Raw genomic sequence first — 22,774 nt, forward strand, 5'->3', positions numbered from 1 at the left:
ATTGGTGCGTCAGGTAGTCATTTATCGTTGTCTTCAAATCAGCTCACTTCGGGCAATTCTCCCCGCAAAAAAAACAATGATGTTTAACTGTGTTGCAAACATCCAGGGGAATGCACTGAAACCCACCATGACTATATAAACAATTGTTTACAGGGGCGAATCACGCCGAATGCTCTGTTAAAAAAATGATAGAGGTGGAATTCACGGAACAAATAGTTTACAAAATGTTTAGATTTAGGCTATAAAAATTGATTTTATCAAAGAAAACGGCACTTCATTTGATCAATGGGATACTCAGGAAGAGAAATAAGAGCAAGATATCAGAATGTAAGTCATAATTTTACCTTCAGATGTGAATGTCTAAAAACTGTCATGGCGGAAAATGTTTCTGTTCTTGATTGCTCTTCTTAAACAAAAGCATGGGATTTGTTCTCTGTAATAGCTATTTTAAATTGGAAAATGTAGTTTGATTACCAAGATACTAATCTTTTGAAGGGTGTAAGACACTTGCATTTTCAAGAATGTTTAATGTTACGAAATTTTATTTTTAGCTGTCACTCTGAAATTTCCCCTGATGGTCCCTGTACGGGGATCGATGCCATAATTAAGATTTTATTTTATTTACAATGACAGTATTTAGTGTTGTGTGTATTGCATCTGTGGACTTAGCTAGCTACCATCCCATAGCCTGCATTGTATATTAAGTGTGACTGGCTCACCCAGAGAAAATGCTATCCTTTTACCTCGTTTTTTTTGTTGGCTCCATCACTTGGGGGTTCGTGCTCTCTAATTTGCTCAATGTCCAGTTGTTGGCCACTGACGAGCATTGCTATTTATTCTACATGTATAATCGGTAGGTTCGTAGCTACCGGGTCAGCACACAGCTATTTTTTTCTAGCAAGGGAAGAAACTGCCTCCCACTAAGTCTTTATTGATTCTCGTTATTTGTCACGGTTTACAACTGCACATGTCACACAAGATCATTTTAAAGGGCAATCTGCAGTTGCTACATTCATTTTGGGATTTATAAATGAGTGATATGTACACATTGATTCTTGAAGAATATCATTATATAAATGCCTCATGAACTTAGTTTAACTGTCGTACTCCATCAGAACCCAAAATACAAGCTTGTTTTACTCTAATATAAACAAAGTAAATGTAAACAAACACTATATAGCCTCAAAACATTGTTAAAACTAATTTTGATATCATGGTATCTCTGTCTATGAATTTTCAGAGTGGGTATATTTCTCATTAAATGCCCCATCCCTAAGCTTTTTACCAAAACGGGTGGGGAGAACACTTTCTTATTGTTTCAACTGCTGATATTCCCTTTAACACACAACCAGACTAGTTTTTCGACTGTCTAGGCTTTCTCTAGGTCTTATTACACTTCTACTGCAATGGTGTATGGGAAGGTGTTTGTGGGTGCTGCTTCTCTGCAGAGGCCGATTTTAGACATTTTATTTATTTTGTCCGGCTCCCTTTCCCTGCATCTCAGTGAGGTTGCTAAAATAGAATGCAGTTTCCGGGGTAGTGTGGAGCAGAGTGGAGACTCAGGGTCTGCACTGTGATTTGATGACCGACCGGAGCCTCGAATTCATGTAGTATCAAAGATTAACTCACAAAAGTAGAACATTAGAAAACACAACGTTTTCATGCACTCTGGCGGCACAGATGCTGTCGTGAGCCCCTAACTGCAATGAACCTGCGTCAGACAAATGTGCTTCAATTGATAAAGTGCATTAGGCTAGATGTGCATAATACACTTGGAGCAGAGGTGAAATGTCCCTTTTTCACTGTATATGGCTATTAATGTTATTAACATATAGTGTGCCATAAAAGTCCAATATTTCCTCACGCAAATACTAGCGTTTCTGCATCTCACAGGCCATCTACATTTCCTGGTTGTAAGTAAACCACAATATCAAGAGTTCATAGCAATTTCAGGGTTCCTTCAAGGGTGGGAACACAGTTGGACGAGGAAGTAGGGCTCTCGTCTTTATAAAGCCAGAAAAAAGTGTCCACCTAGATATCCTGTAATGTCCTGGTAGTTCTGTTGTTGAGAGTGCAATGGCTTTATTGAACAAGTACAACCATATCTACTCGCTGCTAGCGTGATTGTGCAATCTGCGAAACAACACACTTTTTAAAATTGTATTTATTTAACCTTAGGTTAACTGACTTGCCTAGTTAAATAGTCTGGCCACCCGGGACGCAACCGCTCCCCCTGCCAACAATAAATGCAAATGCGCTACGCTAAATGCTAATAGCACTCGTTAAAACTCAAACGTTCATTAAAATTCACATGCAGGGTAGTCAATTCAAGCTACACTCGTTGTGAATCAAGCCAACGAGTCAGATTTGTAAAATGCTTTTCGGCGAAAGCATGAGTAGCTATTATCTGATAGCAGGCAACACGCCGAAATACCAGAAGGGACGTAAACAAAGGAATTAGCGTAGCCGGCGCTACACAACGCAGAAATAAAATATAAAACATTCATTACCTTTGACAAGATTCTTTGTTGGCACTCCTATATGTCCCATAAACATCACAATTGGGTCTTTTTTTCGATTTAAATCGGTCCTTGTGTACCCAAAATGTCAATTTATGAACACCGTCAGATCCAGTAAAAACACATTTTTTAAACGTGACGTTATTTTTTTAAATTAAAAAAGTTGCCTATAAACTTTGACAAACCACTTCAAACTACTTCTGTAATCCAACTTTAGGTATTACTAAACGTTAATAAACAATCAAATTGATCACGGAGCGATCTGTATTCAATAAGCACGAGTTTGGGTAACGTAACTAACTTTTCCGGTTCCATTGTTTACAGCTGTGGACTTGACAACCGGATGTGGCTATTACTCTGATGACCAAGGATTTAGTTGAATCGAAATCACAACACTGGCGACATCGTGTGGAAGCTGTAGGAACTGTAATCTCACTCAATTATTTTTCCTTTCAATAGACAATACATGGGCTGGCGGATTGATTTTTTTCTTCGTCGATTTAGTGACCGGGTTTTTTGGCGATTTTGACCACGGAACTCGTTACGTTATAGTCACAGACACCATTGAACCAGTTCTAGAAACTTCAGTGTTTTCTATGCACACATACTAATCATATGCATATACTATTTTCCTGGCATGAGTAGCAGGACGTTGAAATGTTGTGCAATTTTTAACAGAATGTTGAAAAAAGTAGCCCGATCTCTAAGAGGATATTATTAACCTCTTAGAGATTGGGCTACTTTTTTCAACATTCTATAACCTGTTAGAGATCGGGCTACTTTTTTAGTTTTGGGTAGCGCCGGCTACGCTAATTTCTTTGTTTGCGTCCCCTTTGTGTGTTTCTGGGGGCTGCATGCTATCAGATAATAGCTTCTCATGCTTTCGCCGAAAAGCATTTTACAAATCTGACATGTTGGCTATATTCACAACGAGTGTGGCTTGAATTGAGTACCCTGCATGTGAGTTTTAATTAAGTTTGAGTTGTATCGAGTACAATTAGTTTGCGCTCTGGAATTTTCGCTGATTTGGTTCCTGTACAGGAACCGCAGCCGTAAAAGGTTTTAAGAACAAATTATTATTTACATTGACCGCCTACACCGGCCAAACCTTAACCCGGATGACGCTGGGCCAATTGTGCGCCGCTCTATGGGACTCCCAATCACGGCCAGTTGTGATACAGCCTGGAAACTAACCAGGGTCTGTAGTGACGCCACTCGGGAGCCCCAAAGGCCACAATAATAGCTACAAAACATGACTCAATTTTTAGATCAGACTGCAGTTTCAATCAACCAATTACGTCATTGCTTGAACTCTCACGGCATGGAAATACTGAAATACCTCTATAGTGCATAATTATGTCTGAAACACCTCTCATTAATCAGAATTATGTAGGGAGACTGGAAAGTCACCCTGTATAGTGTCTTGCAGGGAATCTTTCTTAAACACTTCATGGACAAACATCTTATGCAAATATTTAAGGTTAGCTCCAGACAGTCTACGGTAAAGAAATGTCTGTCCCCAAGCCCCGTCAGAAATCCTGATTGGGTTTATTGGGGCAGAAAGTGTTTCTTCCCCCTGTGGCTGTGGGAGCTCCCTTTTGATGTCATGAAAGCGGAGGGGCTGTGCCTTAGCTTTAACCCAGCTTTGACCTGTGGCCTAGTAGTCGATCCACAGGCTTTCTTTTCCCCCTCTTTTTTTTTTACATTTATTTTTTCCTCGATTGGTAATAAATCGAGGTAAAATATGGGATCTTACAGGCAGAAGACAATGGTCACGTCGTCAAAAGACACTTGACTGGCATTTTTCGTTTGTATCATGACTCCTCTTGACCTATTCACTGAAGCACTTAATCTTGTAGCACATATCTTGTAGCCCTGCAGGACAGGTTGTAGCCTATTATATAGCATTATATTTCTTGGAAAGTTGCACTTTGACTCCTCTCTAACATCACAAGTCAGCAAATTGCTTCAGCCTAAATGCCCGTAGGTCTCATTGGCTTATTTTAGGGGTGTCCAACTCATTCTATGAAGGGTGGAGTTTTTTTATTTTTTTCAATTAAGACCTAGACAACCAGGTGAAGGGAGTTGTTTACTAATTAGTGACCTTAATCAATCAACTACATAGGAGAAGCAAAAACTCACACTTGGCCCTCAGTGGAATGAGTTTGACATGTGGCTTATTGGCTTTGATTATGTTAAAATTAAGGTAACGTGTATCGTATGTAACCTATATTAACCATATAGAATATAATTTTGTCACCTGTCTGATCAATCAGACATTCCATTATCAACCTGAATTTTTCAAACATAAGCCGTGTGTGTTTGCGGGAGGACTTCTCAGTCAGTGGGAAGAGAGGTAATGTCATTGTTGTGACCACAGTGAGGGACTGTGATTGTAGTCTGCAACGAGATACAAACATCATGTGTTCTCTCCCTCATTGCAGAGCCAAACATGAGTCACTTCTCTCCCTGCCCTTGGGCCAGCAGCCCTGAGATCATCCATTCACAGCTCTCAGATCAGCAAGCCTGTCAGAACAGAAGGAAGGGCCCTCTTTCACTACAACACCTGTCTGTGCACTACTACACCCTGTTTTCACTGCTGCTGGAACCTTCCTTACAATTACAGCAGTTACCTCAATTTTTAGCCTACACTTTGGCCTGGATTGAAAAGTAGGCCTAGTTCTGTATTAGAGGTCGACCGATTAATTGGGTCCGATTTTCAAGTTCTCATTACAATCGGAAATCAGTATTTTTGGGCGCCGATTTGTATTATTTTTTATATATATACCTTTTTATTTAACTAGGCAAGTCAGTTAAGAACACATTCTTATTTTCAATGACTGCCTAGGAACAGTGGGTTAACTGCCTTGTTCAGGGGCAGAAAGACAGATCTTCACCTTGTCAGCTTGGGGGACCCAATCCTGCAGTTAACTAGTCCAACGCAATAACAACCTGCCTCTCTCTCGTTGCACTCCACAAGGAGACTGCCTGTTACGCGAATTGCATATAATCTGACTGAGCATACAAGTATCTAAGTATCTGACTGAGCGGTGGTAGGCAGAAGCAGGCGCGTAAACATTCATTCAAACAGCACAGCACTTTCGTGTGTTTTGCCAGCAGCTCTTCGTTGTGCGTCAAGCATTGCGTTGTTTATGACTTCAAGCCTATCAACTCCCGAGATAAGGCTGGTGTAACCGACGTGAAATGGCTAGCTAGTTAGCGCACGCTATTAGCGTTTCAAACGTCACTCGCCTTCTCGTAGTTGTTCCCCTTGCTCTGCATGGGTAACACTGCTTCGAGGGTGGCTGTTGTTGTTGTGTTGTTGGTTCGAGCCCAGGGAGGAGCGAGGAGAGGGACGGAAGCTATACTGTTACACTGGCAATACTAAAGTGCCTATAAGAACATCCAATAGTCAAAGGTTAATGAAATACAAATGGTATAGAGTGAAATAGTCCTATAATTTCTACAACCTAAAACTTCTTACCTGGGAATATTGAAGACTCGTGTTAAAAAGGAACCACCAGCTTTCATCTGTTCTCATGTTCTGAGCAAGGAACTGAAATGTTAGCTTCCTTTCTTACATAGCACATATTGCACTTTTGCTTTCCAACACTTTTGTTTTTGCATTATTTAAACCAAATTGAACATGTTTCATTATTTACTTTGTTGATGTATTATATTAAAATAAGTGTTCATTCAGTATTGTTGTAATTGTCATTATTACAAATACATTTTGAAAATCGCCCGACTAATTGGTATCGGCTTTTTTGGCCTTCCAAAAATCGGTATCGGCATCGAAAAATCATAATCAGTCGACCTCTAGTCTGTATTGCTGTAACTTTCTCATTTTTCGTATTCCTCTTTGATTTAGAAATGACTATTGCACAAACAACATGCAGATTTAGAGCTACACCATCACTGGTATTATCAGGCTGTATAGCTAATTACCGTTGTTCTGACTCAGTACATTAATTAGCATTAGCGGCTAACAAGATTTAGGCCCAGCATACTAAGAAAATACAAATTAGCTGTTTGCAGATGTAAGAAACACCAACTAGTAGTGTAATTATAGAATGCTTTTGAATTTATATTAAGAAGCAAAGTGAAAACCGCATCGTTTTCATCAACATTGTTGCATGTTCTGTAGATGCAGACTGAATTCAAGTGTCTAGTGGTTGAGGAACAACATGCGCTCCTTGAGTGACGGGGCGGGTCTAGGTTTATGTGCAAAGCTGCATGGAGAGTGGAGAGATGACTCAAGTAGCGAAGTGAACTATAAAGATTGGACGTTACACATTGCATAACACATTTGACAAACCAAACATTCAAATACTGATATAGAAGGTAAAGTGAAAACCCAAACCGGTCTGTGCATCAATACAGGTATATCATAAAATATGGTATACCGCGAAGTCCAGCTTCTGTGACAGCATTTATGATGTTCCTGCCATTGTCTGTTGTGAGAGGGATTGTTATATTGGGCCTTTCAAGTTAGAGGTCTTCACAGACGTGTTCTGAAATGGACCGGGGGCTTTTCTACCTGGACCCGATATGCATAATTGTGTTTTTTTTTTTGTGTTTTTTTTTTTTTAATATAGAGATGTTCCTAATGGACTACTAGACAAGTGATCTGAGTGAGGGAAGCAGCATCCTATGCAAAGCTGTGGGGAGGGGGTGCTGGGATTTTATTGCTGGGGTATGCAGAATTTTTTTTTTTTGCCAGCGCTGAAGACGTCTTGGCTTAGCATATTGCGCTTTTAAGTCCATAATTTTAATACCCTTTTCCATTGATTAGATACTGTCCTAACTTGCTTTGCCACACAGAACAACAACAAGCTACATGGTGCCAGGACAACAATCTCTCCCTCAACAAGATCAAGACAAAGGAGATGATTGTGGACTACAGGAAAAAGAGGACCGAGCACGCCCCCATTCGCATCGACGGGGCTGTATTGGAGCAGGTTGAGAGCTTCAAGTTCCTTGGTGTCCACTTCAACAACAAACTAACATGGTCCAAGCACACCAAGACAGTCGTGAAGAGGGCATGACAAAGCCTATTCCCCTTCAGGAGACTGAAAAGATTTGGCATGGGTCCTCAGATCCTCAAAACGCTCAAAACAGATGCACCATTGAGAGCATCCTGGCGAGTTGCATCACTGCCTGGTATGGCAACTGCACAGCCTCTGACTGCAAGGCACTACAGAGGGTAGTACGAACGTATATCACTGGGGCCAAGTTTCCTGCCATCCCGGACCTCTATACCAGGCGGTGTCTAAAAATTGTCAAAGAATCCAGCCACCCGAGTCATCAAATCAAATTTTATTTGTCACATACACATGGTTAGCAGATGTTAATGCGAGTGTAGCGAAATGCTTGTGCTTCTAGTTCCGACAATGCAGTAATAACCAACAAGTAATCTAACTAACAATTCCTAAACTTACTGTCTTATACACAGTGTAAGGGGATAAAGAATATGTACATAAGGATATATGAATGAGTGATGGTACAGAGCAGCATAGGCAAGATACAGTAGATGGTATCGAGTACAGTATATACATATGAGATGAGTATGTAAACAAAGTGGCATAGTTAAAGTGGCTAGTAATACATGTATTACATAAGGATGCAGTCGATGATATAGAGTACAGTATATACGTATGCATATGAGATGAATAATGTAGGGTAAGTAACATTATATAAGGTAGCATTGTTTAAAGTGGCTAGTGATATATTTACATCATTTCCCATCAATTCCCATTATTAAAGTGGCTGGAGTTGAGTCAAAACCACTGTCCCCTCTGCTACTGCACAGCAAGCGGTACCGGAGCGCCAAGTCTAGGTCCAAAAGGCTTCAAAACAGCTTCTACTCCCAAGCCACAAGACTCCTGAACATCTAATCAAATTGCTACCCAGACTATTTGCATTGCCCCCCCCCCCTTTACACTGCTCTCTGATGTTATCTTCTATGCATAGTCACTTTTATTACATATTGTGCATACAGTGGGGCACCAATTGTGCAAGTTCTCCCACTTAAAAAGATGATTTTAATTTTCATCATAGGTGCACTTCAACTATGACAGACAAAATGAGAAAAGAAAATCACATTGTAGGATTTTTAATGAATTTATTTGCAAATTATGGTGGAAAATAAGTATTTGGTCACCTACGAACAAGAAAGATTTATGGCTCTCACAGACCTGTAACTTCGTCTTTAATGGGCTCTTCTGTCCTCCACTCGTTACCTGTATTAATGGCACCTGTTTGAACTTGTTATCAGTATAAAAGACACCTGTCCACAACCTCAAACAGTCACACTCCAAACTCCACTATGGCCAAGACCAAAGAGCTGTCAAAGGATACCAGAAACAAAATTGTAGACCTGCACCAGGCGGGGAAGACTGAATCTTCAATAGGTAAGCAGCTTGGTTTGAAGAAATCAACTGTGGGAGCAATTATTAGGAAATGGAAGACATACAAGACCACTGATAATCTCCCTCGATCTGGGGCTCCACGCAAGATCTCACCCCGTGGGGTCAAAATGATCACAAGAAAGGTGAGCAAAAATCCCAGAACCACACGGGGGGACCTAGTGAATGACCTGCAGAGAGCTGGGACCAAAGTAACAAAGCCTACCATCAGTAACACACTACGCCGCCAGGGACTCAAATCCTGCAGTGCCAGTCGTGTCCAGGCCCATCTGAAGTTTGCTAGAGAGCATTTGGATGATCCAGAAGAAGATTGGGAGAATGTCATATGGTCAGATGAAACCAAAACTTTTTGTTAACTCAACTTGTTGTGTTTAGAGGTCAAAGATTGCCGAGTTGCATTCAAAGAACACCATACCTACTGTGAAGCATGGGGGTGGAAACATCATGCTTTGGGGCTGTTTTTCTGCAAAGAGACCAGAACGACTGATCCGTGTAAAGGAAAGAATGAATGGGGCCATGTATCGTGAGATTTTGAATGAAAACCTCCTTCCATTAGCAAGGGCATTGAAGATGGAAGGTGGCTGGGTCTTTCAGCATGACAATGATCCCAAACACACCACCCGGGCAGCGAAGGAGTGGCTTCGTAAGAAGCATTTCAAGGTCCTGGAGTGGCCTTGCCAGTCTCCAGATCTCAACCCCATAGAAAATCTTTGGAGGGAGTTGAAAGTCCGTGTTGCCCAGCAACAGCCCCAAAACATCACTGCTCTAGAGGAGATCTGCATGGAGGAATGGGCCGTAATACCAGCAACAGTGTGTGAAAACCTAGTGAAGACTTACAGAAAACGTTTGACCTCTGTCATTGCCAACAAAGGGTATATAACAAAGTATTGAGATACACTTTTGTTATTGACCAAATACTTATTTTCCACCATAATTTGCAAATGAATTCATTAAAAACCCTACAATGTGATTTTTTGGATATTTTTTTTTTCATTTTGTCTGTCATAGTTGAAGTGTACCAATGATGAAAATTACAGGCCTCATCTTTTTAAGTGGGAGAACTTGCACAATTGGTGGCTGACTAAATACTTTTTTGCCTATCCAGTGCCCCCGCACAGACTGTGTACCGGTACCTCCCTGTATATAGTCTTGCTATTGTTATTTTACCACTGCTCTTTAATAATTACTTGTTACTTTATTTATTATCCCTTTTTTAACTGCATTGTTGGTTAGGGGCTTGTATAAGTAAGCATTTCACCTTAAGGTCTACACCAGTTGTATTCGGCACGTGACTAATACAATTTGATTTGACTCTGCATCGGCTATTCTCATTGAGCAGTGGCGACATACTGTTAATGTTTTATCCACAACTCTCTACTTCGCCATTGCGATCAACTGTGAAGCAACAATGTTCCCAAATGTAAGATTTAAATGGAGGATCCACCTCGCCATTGTTCAGAACTTGTTCCCGGCTGTGCCTTACAAATGTATGGTTTGAAATGTGCCAGTTAAGATGAGAATTTTGATTACAACATGTGCATAGCCTATTTTTATTCCCAGCTCAGACTTACTCAAGAAGCAATGGCATACAATGCAGTGTAGGCATTGTCTATATGCCTAGTGTTTTATGTAGGGATGCGCAATATATCGGTGAACATATCGATGTCTCGTTTAACACCGATGTGCAAAACCGATGTCAAAGCTGACATGCATACCTGTATGACGTAGGTACATGCCGTAATAACGGCACCTAGCCCACAATGTCTGCTGTGTGGCTTGAGCAGTCAAGTCGAGCAGTCATTTGAAAGAGTAAGAACATTTCAGCAAGATAACTCAAAAGGCGAAATCCATTAAAGCCAAGGTAATGGAATTCATTGACCTGGACCGTTCTCTGTTGTGGGTGATGTTTGGCTTTCGCCTACTGGTCGAGCACCGATACGCACTACCAAGTGTGCTATTTTTCGATGTTGCCCTACCGGAGTTACACAGTAATAGCGTCACTGCTATTAGCTTCAAGACATACATGCTATGGAACGCCGTTTGGGTTTTTGCGTGTCAAAAAAAGATACAGTATCTCTGTCAAAGATGTACAAAAACTCTGCAAACACTGGCCACGAACGATGTGCTTACAATACCGTGTTGGTAATAAAGCATCATTTGTTTGACCGCAACTTCTGGGGTAGATATCTTTCGCTTGGTACCTAGCTAGCACCAATACAACCAGCCTGAAAAATGACCAGTAGAAACTGCAGCCATTTAAATTATTCTTAGCAAGGATTTAGGAATCCTTCTAAGTATTGTTGTTTGCCTATTGAACTTCAGTTCATGTAAATAAATAGCTAGCCAGCTACTTAACCCTTTTGCCCAAAGCTAATGTTATAAGCAGCCAGCTAGCTTCATCTGGCTAGTGAGGCTCGACTGGACTTTGTTGTGAAGCTAGCCACAATAAGGATTCTGCATAATAGTGGATTTTGTGGTTTGCCTTCAAAATATCAGTATGTCGTTGACAGTGATGCAAATTAATAAAAATAATACTTTTTATTTTGAAGGCTAACCGCAAAGTCTGCTATTGTGGCTGGATGATGACACCTAGCAACTTGAACAGATTGTTGTTTCACTATGTTTTTGGGGAAGAACATTGTTTGCATCCATGAGCGAGCTAGCTTTTTATTATGACCAGCACTGTAAGTGCGTGAGACAACTTTACCAGCATCATAGCATACGTATCGATTTAATTGTTGTGACATGAAATACAAGTGAGCGTAACCAATGTGTCGGGACTTTTATTTAACCATGTAGGCTCGTTGAGAACAAGTTCTCATATACGACTGCGATCTGGCCAAGATAAAGCAAAGCAGTGCGACACAAACAACAGAGTTACACATGGAATAAACAAACATACAATCAATAATTCAATAGGGAAAAAATCTATATACAGTGTGTGAAAATTAGGTAGGATAAGGGGGGGTAAGGCAATAAATAGGCCATAGTGGTGAAATAATTACCATATAGCAATTAAACACTGGAGTGATAGATGTGCAGAAGATGAATGTGCAAGTAGAGATACTGGGGTGCAAAGGAGCAAAATAAATAACAGTATGGGGATGAAGAAGTTGGATGGGCTATTTACAGATGGACTATGTACAGGTGCAATGATCTGTGAGCTGCTCTGACAGCTGGTGCTTAAAGCTAGTGAGGGAAAAGTCTCTAGCTTCAATGATTTTTGCAGTTGGTTCCAGTCATTGGCAGCAGAGAACTGGAAGGAAAGGTGGCCGAAGGAGGAATTGGCTTTGGTGGTGACCAGTGCAATATATCTGCTGCAGGTGGGTACTGCTATGGTGACCAGTGAGCTGAGATACCTAGCAAAGACTTATAGATGACCTGAAGCCAGTGGGTTTGGTGACGAATATGAAGCGAGGGCCAGCCGACGAGAGCATACAGGTCGCAGTGGTGGGTAGTATATGGGGCTTTAGTGATAAAATGGATGGCACTGTGATAGACTACATCCAATTTGCTGAGTAGAGTGTTGGAGGCTATTTTGTAAATGACATCGTCGAGGATCGGTAGGATAGTCAGTTTTACGAGGATATGTTTGGCAGCATGAGTGAAGGATACTTTGTTGCAAAATAGGACGCCAATTCTAGATTTAATTTTGGATTGGAGATGCTTAATGTGAGTCTGGAAGGAGAGTTTACAGTCTAGCCAGACTAGAGGTCAACCGATTATGATTTTTCAATACCGATTATTGGAGGACCAAAAAAAGCCGATACCAATTTAATTGGCCAATTTTATTTTTTTGTATTTTAGGATTTTATTTTTTTGTAATAATGACAATTACAACAATACTGAATTAACTTATTTTAACTTAATATTATACATCAATACAATCAATTTAGCCTCAAGTTAATAATAAAAACATGTTCAATTTGGTTTAAATAATGCAAAAACAAAGTGTTGGAAAGTAAAAGTGCAAAATGTGCTATGTAAGAAAGCTAACGTTTCAGTTCCTTGCTCAGAACATGAGAACATATGAAAGCTGGTGGTTCCTTTTTAACATGAGTCTTCAATATTCCCAGGTAAGAAGTTTTAGGTTGTAGTTATTATATGAATTATAGGACTATTTCCCTCTACCATTTGTATTTCATTAACCTTTGACTATTGGATGTTCTTATAGTCACTTTAGTATTGCCAGTGTAACAGTATAGCTTCCGTCCCTCTCCTCGCTCCTCCCTGGGCTCGAAGCAGTGTTACCCATGCAGAGCAAAGGGAACAACAACTAGAAGGCTCAGAGCAAGTGACGTTTGAAACTCTATTTGCGCGCGCTAACTAGCTAGCCATTTCACTTCGATTACACCAGCATCATCTCGGGAGTTGAAAGGCTTGAAGTCATAAACAGGGTAATGTATGCTCAGTCAGATTATATGCAATGCAGGACACTATCTAGTAATATTATCAACCATGTGTAGTTAACTAGTGATTATGATTGATTGTTTTTTATAAGATAAGTATAATGCTAGCTAGCAACTTACTTTGGCTTACTGCATTCGCGTAACAGGCAGTCTCCTTGTGGAGTGCAACGAGAGAGGCAGGTCGTTATTACGTTGGGCTTGTTAACTGTAAGGTTGTAAGATTGGATCCCCCGAGCTGACAAGGTGAAAATCTGTCATTCTGCCCCTGAACGAGGCAGTTAACCCACCGTTCCTAGGTCGTCATTGAAAATAAGAATGTGTTCTTAACTGACTTGCCTAGTTAAAGGTTTTAAAAAATCTGCACATCGGCGCCCAAAAATACCGATTTCCGATTTGTATGAAAACTTGAAATCGGCCCTAATTAATCGGCCGACCTCTACACCAGACACCTAGGTATTTGTAGTTATCCACAAGTCAGAACTGTCCAGAGTTGTGATGCTGGAGGGGAGGGCAAGTGTGGGCAGCGTTCGATTGAAAAGCATTTTACTTGCATTTAAGAGCAGTTGGCATTGTATGGCACTGAAGTTTGTTTGGAGGTTTGTTAAAACAGTGTCCAAAGAAGGTCCAGATGTATACAGAATGGTGTTGTCTGCGTAGAGGTGGATCAGAGAATCACCAGCAGCAAGAGCGTCATCATTGATGTATACAGAAGAGAGTCGGCCCAAGAATTGATCCCTGTGGCACCCCCATAGACTGCCAGATGTCCGGACAACAGGCCCTCTAATTTGACACACTGAACTTGGCAAGGAAAATATATTGGGAATATTGGTATCGGCCAAAAATGTCATATCGATTGCATCACTAGTTTTATGTATTCATTCAGATTCACAGTGCTGACCAAACCGAGGTTCCTGTACCAAACGGTTAGGTGCGTATACTTGTACCGTTACACCCCTAGTGTTACGCTGAAAGGTTCAAAACTGGAGACATTTTGTGTTTTTAGCTTAACTCCATTACTACTCCATTACTACATTTAGTTGATAGTTGGTTAGACTGTAGCAAAGATGCTCAATTATATTAACAAGATATTCAAGTGATCACTCTTAACAATGGAAATAAATGTCCTCAAAGATGGGAGGCAGTCGTGAGGATGAGAGATCAGGCGGGACCATTCTAGCCAATGAGTGGCTGATTGTGTGTGTGTGTGTGTGTGTGTGTGAGAGCAGGCCATAGAGATGAATAGAGAAGGTAAGTTGCCAAAATGCCACGTGTGTCCACTTACAGTGTATTCGGAAAATATTCTTACCCCTGGACATTTTCCATGTTTTGTTACATTACAGCCTTTGATTATAAAATGATTAACAAAATAAATAAATCTTCATCTATCTACACACAATACCCAATATTGACAAAGCGAAAGAGGTTTTTAGAAATTTCAGCTAATTTATGAAAAATATCACATTTCCATAAGTATTCAGACCCTTTAATCAGTGCTATGTTGAAACAACTTTAGCAGCGATTACAGCCTTGCGTCTTCTTGAGTGTGACACTACAAGCTTGGCATACCTGTATTTGGGGAATTTCTGTCAGGTTGGATGGGGAGCATCGCTGCACAGCTATTTTCAGATTGGGTTCAAGTCCGGGCTCTGGCTGGGCCACTCAAGGACATTCACAGACCTGTCCCTTAGCCGCCCTGCATTGTCTTGGCTGTGAGCTTAGTGTCATTGTCCTGTTGGAAGGTGAACCTTCTCCCAAGTCTGAGGTTCTGAAGAATCTGGAGCAGATTTTCAATAAAGAATCTCCTTATACTTTGCTCCGTTCATCTTTTCCTCAAGCCTGACTAGTCTCCCAGTCACTGCTGCTGAAAAACATCCCCACAGCATGATGCTGCCACCCATATTTTTTATTTTTTACACTGTCTTCTCTAGTGATGGTGCCAGATTTCCTCCAGACGTGACGGTTGGCATTCAGGCCAAAGAGTTCAATCTTGGTTTCATCAGACCAGAGAATCTTGTTTCTCCGGGTCTGAGAGTTCTTTAGGGGCCTTTTGGCAAACTCCAAGCGGGCTGTCGTGTCTTTTTTTTTTTTTTTTTTGAGAAGTGGCTTCCGTCTGGCGACTCTACCATAAAGGCCTGATTGGTGGAGTGCTGCAGAGATGGTTGTCCTTCTGGAAAGTTCTCTGGTCTCCATAGAGGAACTCTTGAACTCTGTCAGTGACCATCGGGTTCTTGGTCACCTCCCTGACCAAGGCCCTTCTCCCCCGATTGTTCAGTTTGGCCGGGCAGCCAGCTCTTGGAAGAGTCTTGGTGGTGCCAATCTTTTTGTTTTACTTTATAAATGTTTTAATAAATCAAATTTTATTGGTCACATATACACGTGATTTAGCAGATATTATTGCAGGTGTAGCGAATGCTTGTGGAGGCAGTGTTAAGGCTGTAACTTAACAAAATGTGGAAAAAGCAAAAGGTTCTGAATACCTAAACATTGCCAAATTTCTATTAGATCAACTAAGTCTTTAGTTGTAAATCAACTAAATGAAAAAAAATGACACTCAATGACCTCCATTCAAAAATACCTCAGTGTATAGCTTTTGGACAGATTTAAAGCCTCTCGTTTTGCCTCTTACTCTCTAACAGTTACTAGTAGCTCCATCAAGGGAAAACGAAAACCTGGAGTTTTCCTCTGAACCAGGGTAACAGCATGGCAAGTTCCTCTCACAGTTCACTGTTGTCTATCCTTCTGACCCCTCTCTTGTCGAAAGTCCCTCACAGACGAGCTCTGTTTTTCGGCGTCCTCTTCAGTTTGGGGGTGTTCCTGATCCAGGCCCTCGTGGCCCATTCCACCACAGTTTTCCAAGAAAACACAAAACCTCAATTGAGTATTCAAGCCTGGCCCGCCTTTACTGCCTTTACTGCCCCTCCCATTTCCCCACCCTGTTCTCTGCTGCTCCCTCTAATTTCTCCCTCTTTGCCCTCTTCTTCCAATGCAAGTCCCAGTACGGGCACCTATAGATGGGTGTTTTGTGAAGTCTCTGCCTCCCGGCCTCACACTGGCCCATGAGTTCACAAGACATTTGTCTTTGGAATACTTTCCAGGGCTCTACACTGAACTTTTTTACACATGCGCGGCCAAGTTGAAAAAATGTAGGAGTACACTAAAATACATTTTAGGAGCACAATTTAAAAAATATTTTACGTAACATTTTCTTGGTAGTAATGACTGTCATTAATCTGAAGTAATCTATCATCTGAGTGATTTTAAAACGTTTTTTTTTTTTTTTTTTTCTTATTTTCTAGGTGCACTGGTGCCCCTAAATATAAAGTTCCAGGTCACACAGCTAAATCTTTTGGCGCATATGCAAATAAAATGGTTGCACTGTAGAGCCTTGCTTTCTTGAAATACAGCCCAATATCTTTATATAGCATTCAGGAAGTCTTTTAGCAAAGACTTGTGCTCAATCATGATTAATGTTGGTTTTCAAAGTTAGCAGATATTGGTACCATCTAGGTGACCAGATTTCCATAATGAATCATTTCATTTTGAGTGCAAATGCTCTTAGTTTTCTTTCCATTTCTCCTATGATTCACTGAGGGAGAGAACAACACATCGTCAAGCTATGATTAGAAGTCCCTGGGTTTAACCTCATTGAGGTTGTTTGTGCTTACTTTTCCATTTCTCCGCTGGCGTTTTGAGGGAGTTGCAGGCAGCCGTCTCTGGAACTTATTACAGTCTGAGAACATTTCATAAATGGGCCATTCAGCTTGTCATTGCCTCGCTGAATGGGATTCAGTGTCGCTAGAAAAGAGATTTAATATGGCTAGTTGGTGAGACAGATGTCCCATACGGTCGACATTCACTCTGACAAACCACAATACTAAATTTGGTCTCACTTCAGTATTGATGGAGAGGGACTGGAACTTTGGCACTTCAGATTACTAGTTCATCATCAGTCGTCAGCTTGATGTGCACATCAATTTGAATTCGATCACTTTTTGACGACACCCCATTTTGATTTCAGCGAGACCTTCCATACATATTTTCCCATTGCAGAAATGCCCAGAATGTGACCTTTTTGGACTTGAATGTCAAAACATTCAAGAGATAAAAGTGCTTCAAGTTCACCTAGTTTGCATATCCCACCAGACCATGAGACACCCATGTGTTCATCACTGGAAGAGATAAATGTTTGAGATTGACAATCCTGCTTGTAAGCATTTAAATAATAGCAAACTATTTAATAATCGATTGAAAATGCATGTTTTTCTTAATTGACATTGAAGGTTAAATGCCAATTTTTATTATCTAAAAATTGATTTACCATTATGTATTTGTACCCAATCACCCCTTTTATGAGACAGTACCAATGATTTAGCTTACTTAATTGGCCTAGACTTGTTTAGTCAAGAGGTAGCCTCATTATTATATTAGTTATATTCAGCTTACCCAAGTCATTCCTAAGTAGTTTTTTTTTAGGCTTCATTGTTTGAAAACAGTGTATTCTTTCCCAGACCCATAGTCATCAGAGTAAGGTGTACCCTCGGACTGGGGGAACACCCTAAATCTTAACTAGATCCCTATAAAATATGTGATAGGGAAGAACACGAACAGGATCACGGAATCCAAACATTAAAATAGAATTCAACAGCATACCACCCTGCATCCCACTGCTGTCTTGCCACTGATGCTAAGCGAAGTTGGTCCCTGGATGGGAGACGAGATGCTGCTGGAAGTGGTATTGGAGGGCCAGTAGGAGGCATGGTTTCAAAATGAAAAAAGATCACCCATCTTTTGGATTGGATGTTAAACGGGTGTCCTGACTCTCTTTGGTTCCATGGCATTTAAGAGTAGGGGTGTTAACACCGGTGTCCTGGCTAAATTCCCAATCTGGCCCTCATAGCGTCATGGCCACCTAACCATCCCCAGCTTCCAATTGGCTCATTCATCCCCCCCTCCCCCTTAACTATTCTCCAGGTTGTTGCTGTAAATGAGAATTTTTTCCCAGTCAACTTACCTGATAAAATAAGCAATAAATGTTTCTCATGGTTTGAGAGTCCTTTGGGTGCCTTTTGGCAAACTCCAAACGGGCTGTCATGTGCCTTTTACTGAGGAGTGGCATCCGTCTTGCCAGTCTACCATAAAGACCTGATTGGTGTAGTGCTGCAGAGATGGTTGTCCTTCTGGAAGGTTCTCCCATTTCCACAGAGGAACACTGGATCACTGTCAGAGTGACCATCAGTGACCTCAGCAATTCCTCGGTTTGGCCGGGCGGCCAGCTCTAGAGTCTCGGTGGTTCCAAACTTCTTCCATTTAAGAATGATGGAGTCCGCTCTGTTCTTTGGGACATTCAATGCTGCAGAAATGCAGAAATATATATGGAATCAAATACATTTTTAAAAATGTATTGAACCTGTTTTTTAGCAATTCAGTTAAGATCAAATTCTTATTTATAATGACTGCTGCCTACACCGGCCAAACCCGGGCGACCCTGGGCCAATTGTGCGCCGCCCAATGGGACTCCCAATCACGGCCGGTTGTGATACAGCCTGGGCGTTTATCACTCAGGAAACGGGAGCTCTGCCAGCAGTGTTCAATGTTTCTGAGAATCTGTCCCTATTTTCAGCCTCTAGGCAGGTGAGGTTAGCTTTTCCCCAAGTCTGGGTCAGTACGCTTGTTTAAGGCAAATAAGAGGGGAAAACGACATATGGATGCATCCGTTCTCTGGCCTGTTATTTTTTTCCATCCTTCATGGGCTAGCCTATTCATTCATTTGGGTTATATAAGTTTTTAGCATTTAAAATTGTTAGCATTGGTACATAGTTACCGATGCTAATCCACACATTGGCCAGCAAAGATCAATGACATTTCCTCCATCAGTGTGTTTCCCATGAAGTCTCAAGCTCCTGGAATGTGCTTCCTTACTGATGTAATGGAGCTGAAATGAACAGCGTATAATCTGCTTTTTTCCTCTTCTATATTGTAAGGTCAATCATTGTGATGAATGGTCTCAGCCCTTCCAATCAATGTTTTTCTAGATATATTTCAGTGTATCGATTCCCTACTTTCCACCCTACCACTGAACATTAATCCTGGCAAGGCACTACAGCCAGCCAGCATCCCAGTCAACAGACCAAGCAGAGCATGACTCAGATTTTATGATCATGACAGTGGTCTGCTTTTGAACTGTAAAGGACACAATTGGTCAAGATCCAAGAAGGGGGAGAAGGAAATTTGACCTGGCAAAGCTTTTAATCTTGGAGATTCTACTGTCTGTGCTGAAGAAAGCTGGTGTAGTGTCATCAGGATTATGATGTTTACGAGCATCAGTCTCGGGAGTCTTGCTTCAGTAGACGTCTTGTTTTTCCTGCTCCCAAGTCCCCTTGCAAAGTACTTGTTTGAGTTGTCTGCTGATGTCGTCGTCACTTGGTGGTGTTGCTCGAATCGGATTATGATGATTATGACACTCCCCTCTTTTACCTTGCAGGTTTCCCAATAAAGAAAACAGGTAAGAAACCTGATTTCATACATTTACATTTTAGCAATTTATCCAGAGTGATTTACAGTAAGTAGCGAGTCCCCTGTGGGAATGGAACCCACAACCCTGGCGTTGCAAGCACCATGCTCTACCAACTAAGCAACACAGGACTCAGGCAGCTGCTTTTGTACCTGTGAATCTGATGTTTCTACCCAACACAGAAGTAATGTTGTAAACCAATCCACCAACAGAACACACAGGCCAGATTAAGGAAATTAAGCAGCCTTTAGGAGAAGCCTGCTCTACACACACACACACACACACACACACACACACACACACACACACAGTGGTCCTCCTCACTTAAAACTCAGATAGGGGAGGGGGACAAAGGAGTGCCTCTTCTAGCACGACCCATCTCTGCCTAGTCCGGAGAGAAAACGTGCCTTTCACAGCCACATGTATGCAGAGCAGGGCCCGGAGTCTGGCTTTACGACATTCCTCTAACGAGAGCCCATTCACTTGCTCTTACAGACCTATTCAGCTGCACAGCCACTCCAGTCCAGCTCATCTGTCAAATACAGTTATCATGATTCATAGGATGTCCTCTTCACCTCGTCGGTGATGGGGGTGGCTATTGAGTGAACAATTTGAGTTTCTTTGTTGTGGGATTGTGGATATTCCCATCAGCATGGCAGTTATTAGTGGCACTCCACAACATTGAAATGGTATGTTATGTTTCCTATAGAAAAGGACAGTTGTCAGTGTTTTAGGCCTAGTAGCTGCTCACTAATTAAATATTGTTCTTTGATAGATGAGTGGTGGTGCTCTCCAATGCTCATCAGGTTAACTTTTGTTTACATTTTTCAGATGTTTCCTCGTTTTTACAAAGCTCTTTTTTTTCAGAAGCAGTAGCATTCTCAGTAAAGACCACCCCCCTGACAAGAAACCCAAAAGTGATAAACCGTCAGTCTCCGCTTCACATGAGTTTGACCCTACAGGTAAACGCACAGATGAATGGTTCAATCAGCATGATGGGATGGTGTGAATCGATGGTGTATGCTATGCACTATGCTGTATGTTCACTGTGTGGAAAATATTGCCACAGTTTCTTTCTCTGCTCTGCACCTGCATTTCTGAATCTTTAAGGGTACCATGTCTTTCATAGCAGATCTTTGTTGCACAATCACTTCTTCTGTTCAGTGTTATTGTGCACAAATGAATGCATTATTAATTCAACTTGCTCAAAGCTGGTTGGTGACCTTAATGCCCAGTGAAAAAATACCAGCCAACTTTTTGTTGTTCACTATTGAAATATGGGCATATAAGAGAAAAAGCCCAAATTATGTTTGGGTATGATGACTAGTCACCAGCTCTCTTGATACTCATCAAACAATCAGGGCGATTTAAAGATAAGCTGGAGGGCACGAGGAGTCTATCTCAGAGGTTACACAAGACTGGTCTCAGAATGATTTTCTGTTTCACTTCAGTTGACTTTCTTATGTGTAGGCCCAAACTCTAGTCTCATTCCCTCAGCCTAAAGCACAGTTACACAGAGAAGCAGCAAGCTATGTCTTCCAATCTTTAGTAGAATAATATTATCAAAATATGAGAGATTGGATGAGGTTTTATTCAGATCTGACTTTGATAGACTTTTCTTTACCCCTGTTGCATGTCCACGTCTTTTACTCTCTATATTTCACCTTTTGGCTCGCCTTTTTGTGTTTCATGATTCCTATTTCCTAACGATCATATCCGATCAAGACATGATATTTCACTTGCAGGCAAACACATCGTAGGTTAGAAGGTGAATGATAATGGCAAAGAAGGAATAATCAACATTTTAAATTGAATGGATTTTGTAGATAGTTTTTCATTATTTTGACCTCCCCACATTATAATTGGAAGAGGAAGTGGAAACTAACGCAGCCTATTACCTAGAAAGCTAGAGCAGTGAGCAGCTTAGCTGGTTAAACAAAGGTTAGCCATGTCAATAAATTTACCAGCAGCTAACTGCAGAGGACAAACATAGGTGCAAGGTAAGCGTTTCATAATGATTTATTTTGTATTGACCTTAGGCTAATCGATGAAGTCCGAGCTGAATTCCACAAAGCCTGGTCACTATCAGAAGAGTTTAGTCAGCTAGCCAGCGGCACTTGCTTCACTTTTTAGCATATAACAGGGTGTCAAATTGAGACCAAGTCTCTTTTTCAAATGAGCCCTGCACAATACAAACACACATCAATACAAAACACAATAAAATACTAAATCATCAAACACGAGCATTCCCCACTAATGTTTTAAATTCCCTTCAGGGCAGCATGCGTTCAAGCCTGAGCCTCCTTTGCAACACATTCCACATCTGTGGAGCATAAAAAGCAAAAGCAGCTCTCCCTAAATCAGAAGCCACCCTTGGAACCTCGAGCACAGTCTAATATTGTGCTCTTGTATTGTATTCTATTGTTTTGACTTTGACGTGTGTCGTCAGATACATCGGAAGTTTTGTGTCCGAGCGCTTTGTAAATAAACAAAAGGTAACGCTGCTCTCTTACATACAGAGAGGCCCAATCTACTTTTGATACAATACGCAGTCTTGAGTTCTACAATTATCACTAGTAATTAATCTGAGTGCACAATGGAAAACAGCATCTAGAGGTTTAATTGTGGAAGCTGCTGCATGCATGTACAGTGCATTCAGAAGGTATTCAGACCCCTTGACTTTTTCCACATGTTGTAACGTTACAGCCTTATTCTAGAATTGGTTCAATTGGTTTTTTTCCCTCGTCAATCTACAAACAATACCCCATAATGACAAAGCAAAACCAGGATTTTGGAAATAAAACTGATATACAGTTGCACAACTATTCAGACCCTTTACTCACTACTTTGTTGAAGCAGCAATTACAGCCTTGAGTCTTGGGTATGATGCTACAAGCTTGGCACACC

The 22,774-nt window shown here is 41.1% G+C and overlaps 1 protein-coding gene across 4 annotated transcripts in view; it reads left to right on the top strand.

Moving 5' to 3' along the window:
* Positions 1-22,774, top strand: part of LOC135546061 (rho guanine nucleotide exchange factor 12-like) — a 69,833-nt gene that overhangs the window by 14,762 nt on the left and 32,297 nt on the right. For 2 of the 4 annotated variants that reach the window (XM_064974171.1, XM_064974175.1), the window contains exons 3-4: positions 19,838-19,858; positions 20,735-20,829. In XM_064974171.1, coding sequence (XP_064830243.1) covers positions 19,838-19,858; positions 20,735-20,829 — 116 coding nt within the window. The remainder of the gene's footprint in view (positions 1-19,837; positions 19,859-20,734; positions 20,830-22,774) is intronic. The other 2 variants (XM_064974172.1, XM_064974174.1) reach the window with 2 other exon arrangements.

This window comes from Oncorhynchus masou, chromosome 9 (genome assembly GCF_036934945.1).
Source record: "Oncorhynchus masou masou isolate Uvic2021 chromosome 9, UVic_Omas_1.1, whole genome shotgun sequence".
In the NCBI taxonomy this organism is placed as follows: Eukaryota; Metazoa; Chordata; class Actinopteri; order Salmoniformes; family Salmonidae; genus Oncorhynchus; species Oncorhynchus masou.